Here is an 8304-nt window from a genome sequence, read left to right on the forward strand (position 1 = left end):
TAATTTTTATTCTTTGTTCACACCATCCACACTCTCTGATTCACTTAAAATATACAATAAAGTCTACCAAAATGATATTTTACATTTCCACAAGAAAACATATTTACAACTGAAACATCTTTTAAGATTGTCATATTGAAAAATATGTACACCAATGTTCATAACTAAATCACGTAGCTTTGACAAGATATCTGAATGGATTGTCAAGCCTTAATATCGGGACAAATCAACCAACCCATGTTTTAGGACGGAATAAACATTTGATGAACGAGAAAATAATCCTAGAATTCAGACAAGAAACCGTCTGAAACATGGCACTACCTACCTGTCTTAGAGTGTTTGTTTAGTTCGAACTTTCGAACACGGTTCAAAGAGCTTCTGTATCGGGAGAATGTCGGGTACCTTAGCTATCGCCCACTCAACACAGTTATCCATGAACCTGTATTCATTTATAGTCATTTTGTGCCAAATTTCCGAATCGTTTTATAAAAAAATGGAATTTGTGTGTAAAAAGATCACTGGTGCATTTCTTACGTGTATCCTTACTATTTTGAGACCATTTCACAGTTCCTGTAATGTTATAAAGGAATGCTTAGAGCAGCGATTCAAATTCATCAAACCCTATATTGGTTGTTTTATCTGCAGGGGAACCGACCGAAACTTAAGAAATCAAAGAGGACTTTGTGATCAGTATAAAAGCTTCCGCTCCATTCCTGGAATTTTACATGTCTTTTTGAGAAAGACGCGTCAAAGACAGTATATTTGTTGGATCTTACTGTCCTTACTTGACACTACGTATTCTGGGCGGGGGCCACTTCTCATATCTGTGACGTCACCAACATTTAGCTTCCTCAGTTGTCATAGAAAAATGCTCTTACTTTGCATTGTTAATCATTTTTAATTAGCAATTCATTTTGTTTTTGTTCAACATTGATTTTAACTATTGAACGACTACTTGTTGTAAACAAAGTATGAACGTATAAAAGAGTTTAAAATATTAAAGATAATTGGTATCAGTTGATCTACAACAGCTTTCTGAAATAGGTTTAACATTGCAATTTTATTGATTTGATATAACCACATTCCATCTTTACGGGGAAATCGTCAAACACTTTGTGGGCTATTGCCCAACAATCAGATCTTAAAAAAGACCACTTTAGCAAACCGTTTGTGCAAGACAGATTGGTTACATTGGTTCAATATCTAATAAAACTTTATGTATTAATATAAATGAATAAAAAGATACTGTCGATATAAAATTATTAACAAACATTGTTTAAATGAATGGATTGAATGAAGTGAGGAATGCATATATTACTTAGTTTACCATTAGTTCAGTGGTTTTTTCATATATTAACCGAACGCATATCTTAATGCCAAACATAGAACTATTCTTGCTTGTTTGAGTCTTAGATAATACGAGATTTGACGTTGTTTACCAGTGTCTTCGATTGCGTAAACACCAGGGCACGATTGCCAATATCTAAATTTAGCATCACATATCGTCTTTGTTTTATGTTAACATTGTCTTTCAGAACCATTTGACTCCGTCCTCTCAAAAACGGAAAATGAGTTCTCTAACCAGTCACATCACTAATATAGTAAATCCTGGTACGGACCCAAAGTCACACGACAAGTTTTTCTCACGAGTAGAGTCCTTGTGCAAGTCATTAGTCATGTGATCAGAAATCCTCGCATTGAATCCATAGTCACGTGACCAGTAATCCTCGCAAATGAAACATGGTTCCATGTTAACCAACAGTGGACACGCCTGTCAAGTCCCTGTTAGGACCACGATCTGTCACTGCACGTGAACATGGTGGAGTCACACTCGGATGGATATTATCATAATTTTACACCAAGAAAGACCCACATACGATCAACGTCACACGTTTCATGCGCACTTTACACCGGAAGTTTGTCTTTGACGTTGGAGTGACGTCACCAACATAGTTCTCGTCGTGCTGATTGGAGCTGGTACTCAAGACCTGCAAGAATACAATAGGGAAGTTAGATTACTATTACAACATCATTTGTCCATAAAGAAACGTGGCAGAACGCATTAACAAAATAAAATGCACAAAATATAATTGTTTCTATGGAAGATGTTTCCAAACCACGCAATGTAACTTTGGTTTAGTTTGAAAGGATTACATCAGGAAACATTAGCAATAATTAAAGAAAAACACCGATAATATAGTTATTGGCATCTACTCAACAAAAATATTTCCAAACTAAAACTCAGGAAATTCTATTTATGTAAATGACATGAGCAGTTTACAAAGGAAGAAAACAAGAAATATAATAATTAGTATAAAGCGTATGATTACTTACCAGAAACAGTACTTTCGATATTGCCTTTGGGAGGGAAATCCATCCCTAACCGGGACAGTCCGTAATAGCCACTAGATCCACTGAGTGGGTCCATGTTTTTGGAAAAGTCAAATTTGGAAGGTCTGGAATCATAACTAGAGGGAAACACGAGAGATTGGTACGGGTTACTGAGTTTACTGGAGGTGTCCAGGGAAGAGTAGGAGAGACTCTGCCCGAGCTCCGAGTGTCCGTGAGAGGGCAGTCGGTACGGCCAGTTGTTCTGTAGAGAGTACCACGAGGGACTAAAATACGTGTCCCGGGAGTAGTCCAGTCCGCTCCCGGAGGGTCCCAGGGGATTGGTGTTGGCGGGGGGACGGTACGCGCTGTTCCAGAATGATGGAGGTAACTTCCGGTGACACATCAGGGGCTTGTCTGTAAAAATAAATAAATGGAATTGATTTATATCTCCCGTATTTCTTTATGTGCATGTATAACTTAATTGAACAAAACATATTTAAAGTGAATAGATCCTAGTCGGGCAAAGAAAATCAGTCTAAATGCGTTCATTGGCCTTCCAAAAGTTCTCACATGTTAATACGACGGTCAAGTTATGCTTGCGTTTCCCAGTTCTGACCATTGAAATAAAGAAAAGTTGAAAGCATTGAAAGCAAGGCTGCGTGGAAATGTAACCACGGACATAGTCAGACGGGAGGACGTTTTAGGATTCCTATACTTTAAATTAATTTCTTCGTACGCAGACAGATTTTGACGAGAGATTTTATTTTTCTATTTCATAAGAAATTATACTGGTTACATTCACACCATTTTTACCGACTTTAGGCATCCTTGCCCGACTGTTCACTTTAACAAACTCCAATCACATCACAATGCGAATTGGAAACGTTCTCAGTCTGGGCTATGTTAAATGTAACGTCAATTTATAAAATATATCAGATTTTAAGCTAGTTTTATCCATATGAAATTAGTTTTGTTTATTCTATATCGTGTTATGGCTTTCAAATCAATTAATTTTTTTATGTCTTTAAATGTTTTATGATGTAAATCTTTAATCTGATACATTTAGGTTTTTTCTCCTAAATATTCCAGATATTCCGGATATTTTTGTAATCATCGGTTCAATCTATACTTTTTGTGTTCAGTGATAAACTCTTTTTTTATTAATGAATATTTCAAAATATAGTGTTGATCAAGTGATTCTCATAAATTCTTTATTTTGTTTGGGCCTGTAGTAAGTTCCATCTGTGAAAACAGAGATAGCGGTATATTTAGAAACACCAACTAATGTAATTTAAATAAATGAATGACTTTTGAAAATGAATTTTGGTAATAGGTCCATTTATTTTCATCAAACATAGGTTTCAACGTGTATTTTTTTTCTTTTTAACTATCATATGGATATAAAAAGATATCGGTGTATTTTGATGCAAAAGTGTGACAGTATAGGTGGCAAATCTTGTCATTTTTTCTTATTGCAAGTGAAACCAAATAAGGACAATCGTTAAATGGTCAACAGTAATTTGCATTTATTTTATACAATATTATACAGTGTTAACTTCGGTAAATATTTAATGTAGTAAACCACCCATGAGTTTTAATGAAAGTTTAGAATCGGAGACAAGTCGGGTCGTGTCGGATATTTATTTCCCAAACTTGTTGCTAGCAGCCCCTGCAACCCTGCTCAGTGACGTGAGGTGGGGATCGAATGTTGTTAGGCCCCAGGGAGCCATGTCATGCCGCGGTGCCGGGGTAAAGTTTATCAGCTGTTGATCATTAATCCTATCGGGGGTGATAATTGACAAATACGATGCCATAAGTCTTAAGTTCTCTGAAAACTCCCATTGAAATTGAAACGGATAAGTTAAAATATAATGTAACATCGTCTACCGTCGTCTGATTGTGAAGGGGACTCTCCCGCACGTGCTCCCTGATATAGACATATATCCTATATGGTACTTCAGCGCGTGAAACTTACAACAATAAATTCGTTGATTTATTTGATAACATTTACATCTCTTATCTTTATTTCTTTAAGTATGCGAAAAATTGTAAAACGCCGTATTATCAATCAACTATTCTTTATCAGGTACATGTATGATTATATATAAGAGGGGAAACCATTCCAGGGAAAATATCATCGCAACGCCAGGACAAAAGCAAGAATACACGTAGTACAACGATTGCGAAATTTAAGTTACATTGTATATAATGTCAATATTAATACATTAATGCATTACATTAAAATATTTTTGCATGAAAATTGTTTTCGTATATTTTCATATATTATTTCACAGATTTTACTTCGTAAGTTTAGCTAAGTAAAATAAAATTTACTGATTATAATTACGCAATATTTTCAGATTTAGTAACGTTATGTGACTTGTGTAATGGCATAAAAAAATTCAATGTTACATTAGAAAATTGACATTCCCATGTGGATAGTTTAGATAAGGAAAAAATAAAATGGTATTATCATTCTCCACTTTTCTATGTCATTATATATCAACATTTTTTCGCATATTTTTACCAACAACAGAACACATACTGTGTCACTCATTAGATACATGTATATGAAATATAGAAGAATGAGACCTTACCTGTTTTTCGGAGTGACGTCGTACCCCGGTCGGCGGTAAAACTGCTGGGCTGGCTAAGAGCCCGTGAGAAATGTTCGTCCACGACAGTTGATGTGTCTCCAGTAAAATAATTTAACAATACACAATTCGGATTGACGTACTGAGACGCCTTCGGTTGACTTTCCATGTCGACGTTCCCGACATCAGCATTCCTAGAAACGTTAGGGTTCACAGACTCGGGGAGAGATGGGTAGGGCGTGCTCGTGTGGTCGTACACCGGCACACTGCCTGCAGAACCGTATTTCTGTAAAGGAAAAATATCACAAAAAGTGTTTATTTTTGTAAAGATTATTTGCAATGAAAAAAAGTATATTTAATGTAATTCAAATTTTCAATATTCAATAAAATTCAACATACACAACATAGATTCAAATTATTAGCTTTTGTACTCTCTGTTTCAGAAAATGTGTTCTTGCATTTCGCCGATTTTCGTCAAATCAGATACTAAGTATGTGCTTGTCTGAACATGGAAATATATAAACATTATGCAAAATAATTTCTCACTAGATGAAATTCACGCACAACATTAAAATAAATAATTTTCAGGCGATTGATTTTAAACGCTCGGACTTGTTGCCCAATTGTCAAAAACACCAAGACAATAAAACACCAATAATAATAAGTAACGTTATCAGTAAAACTGTTGAAGACTAATCCTGTTGCAGTGTCACAAAATACGAAATATACTTTGAAAGAAAAAATAATTAGGTATTAGGTTTACTTTATCAATATATCTATCATTTACTTACTTACTACAATAAAATATTTTGGCACTCAAGAAAAATTAAGACCATGATGATTTTTTTAAACAAAATTGAATCCCAGCATTGATTTAGAAATTATATTCCAGAGATGACTTTTGTCGTTGGATCATATTTGTAAAATGAACAAAATAAATAAATATCAATATCAGATTCCGCTAGGAGAAAGTAATAATCCATGTAAAGTCCGAGAACAAATGGCCACAAGATCAAGAACAGATACCACACGAAATAAACTTTCAATAAACACGGATCGTAGACCTGACTTTAAGGAACCAGTCACCACTATCGGCGATTGGCTCTTATAAACCAGTTTTAGCTATAGAACATTTGGTTTAGGTATCGACAACTATTTTTGCACAACGTCTGAAATGGGGAAAGAAATGACCGTAATTTCTAAGTAAAATCTCAGACATGTCAGGGAATTGGTGTTGGTATCGGAGAAAATATTTACCGCAAACGTTTTACGAATCATGGCCTATGTTGCCCTACTCGCGCGGACCGACCGGTATGTTTGTTCAGAGAGCGGAACTATGTGATCAGAAACACAACTATGCCATCAGGAATTCCGAGATTCTTTTTAAACTATTTCAATTGGCGCGTGCTTTGCATGGAAACGGAAACAAGAAAGAAAATCAATTTCAAATGAAAAAAAAATCTTTATAATGAAAATATTTAAAACGTGCATGCATACTTACGGATATGTCATTGGAGGATGTTTTATGTGGAAAGTATGGAGGGTATAGCGGATACATCATATCACCACAGTTAGTCATTCCGACAGTTCCAAGTTATTCAGAAATACATTCTCGTAGAGTTTCTTCCATTCTATAGCGCATAACCTGTGTTTTTCTTTCAAGTCTTCAGAGGTAACGGAATTATTCAAGTATCTTTCTCATTTGTCGAAATCCGATAAGCTACATGTCAAAATGTGCACGCGAGCCACCCGCGCGGGAGATTTGCATAAATCTGACACGCGCTGGTCCAATCAGGAGTGCTGATGTATGTGCAGGCCGCGCCCACATCTTCTCAGCATCAGTTGCAGATAACGATCGTGCGTTATTGTCGCATCACTTCCCAATGTACGATGGGGTTGAGAGTTATGTCAATGTACCTGTGTTTATAGCATCCCGTATGTTATAATCACTAGTGTAAAATTCACAAGTGTTGACGTTTCAGATGTAAACATTTCAGGTGTAAAGTATAAATATCACATGTGATCAAATGTAAACAATTCAGGTGCAAATATGAAAAGTCCAAATATAAATATCAAAACTACAAACATAGCACATGTTTAAACTCACATGTGTTCATGTGTAATTAATTTGGCTGTAAATTTCATGAGTGTTCAAGAGTTATTAATTCAGGTGCAAATACCACGTGTATTCATGTGTAATTAATGCAGGTGTAAACAACAGGTGTAGGAAGCAAGCAGGTGTAAATATGTACCGATCACAAATATAAATGTAACTTGTAAACTAAACATCACCCGGGGTAATCACATACGAATGGTAGAGATGCATTTATCACAGCTAGAACTTCAGGTATAAACAACTTATTTTATTGTTGTATATAATTCATATATTGCTTATAAAACGTATTTCAAAGTGGTTTATATATGTATATATATATTAGAGGTCAACATCTTTACAAAATAATCTTAAGTAATTCCTAATTGGCGTTGACTTCAACCGTTACTATGCACATGTTTATAAATACTGCACATTGATATTACAAATGTCTAAATATGGTAAGACATGTGCTAATCAAATACGGCACGTCCGATTCAGCTGATTTTGCCTTCCGTATGAAACCAGTATCATATCAATTAACGCTCTTCTTAATTAATAATTACGACACAGGCGTAAAGTTTCTGTGAAGCCCCTAACACGTACTTGTGGAGTGACTGCCCGGTTCCCCCCTCCACCCCCCCCCCCCTCACCGGTCCCCCTGCCCCTCCCTATTGATGATTCTTTATGATCTTTCAGGATTGGAAAAAGAAATTTCTTATTTTCTGAAAAAAAGGTAAATGTACAAAACTAACTATTATGACCACTCTTACGAAATTTCCGTTTTGTCAAAAATAAAATAAATCAACATAATTATTTAAGATATTTTCGAGATCTGATGAAAAATTTAAAACAAGAGTCCAGTTGGTAAGATATATGCCTTTGGCTTGATTGCGGTCAAGCTCCTGGGGGTACGTTTGGTTATAATTGTAATTTACTGCACTGACTGGCGTGTTGTATGGGAAGGGAGGAGTAGAGGTGTAGGGAGGGGGTAGTATCAGTTACAGGGCTAGGTCTGGTATGAATTATCACTGTCCTACGTTCTCATGGGATACAGCAGTACAGCCCCACCACTATATCACGTAAATCTGTTTATACAGATCTATAAACAAACATGGTGGTCAACACAATAACATATAGTTTTGTTTACCCGAATAATGCTATATTATAAGTTGATTTGTTGAGTGGAAACTTGTGTAAATGGCAGCAGACACCTTGTAGAGTTAATATCCTCCCTTTATATTGCTGGTAATATGGCTTGTCATTTTTTTCAATGTGAATGTCATC

General features: G+C 35.6%; 1 protein-coding gene across 1 annotated transcript; it reads right to left on the reverse strand.

Annotated features, from left to right (window-relative positions):
* Positions 1-1041: 1041 nt before the first annotated feature.
* Positions 1042-6649, reverse strand: LOC138329964 (transcription cofactor vestigial-like protein 2). The gene is made up of 4 exons (XM_069277278.1): positions 6427-6649; positions 4929-5211; positions 2335-2745; positions 1042-1988 (listed from the first exon to the last, which is right to left on the reverse strand). The coding sequence occupies exons 1-4, from the start codon at positions 6502-6504 to the stop codon at positions 1942-1944; spliced, it is 819 nt and encodes a 272-aa protein (XP_069133379.1). The 5' UTR covers positions 6505-6649; the 3' UTR covers positions 1042-1941.
* Positions 6650-8304: the final 1655 nt, after the last annotated feature.

This window comes from Argopecten irradians, chromosome 1, assembly GCF_041381155.1.
Source record: "Argopecten irradians isolate NY chromosome 1, Ai_NY, whole genome shotgun sequence".
Lineage (NCBI taxonomy): Eukaryota > Metazoa > Mollusca > Bivalvia > Pectinida > Pectinidae > Argopecten > Argopecten irradians.

Excerpts from the sequence above, each read along its gene's own strand:
- LOC138329964 (XM_069277278.1), bottom strand. The coding sequence starts at position 6,504 with ATGACTAACTGTGGTGATATGATGTATCCGCTATACCCTCCATACTTT. Across the intron at positions 5,212-6,426 it reads CATCCTCCAATGACATATCC|AAATACGGTTCTGCAGGCAG; the intron begins GTAAGTATGCAT and ends TTTCCTTTACAG. Across the intron at positions 2,746-4,928 it reads GACGTCACTCCGAAAAACAG|ACAAGCCCCTGATGTGTCAC; the intron begins GTAAGGTCTCAT and ends TTATTTTTACAG.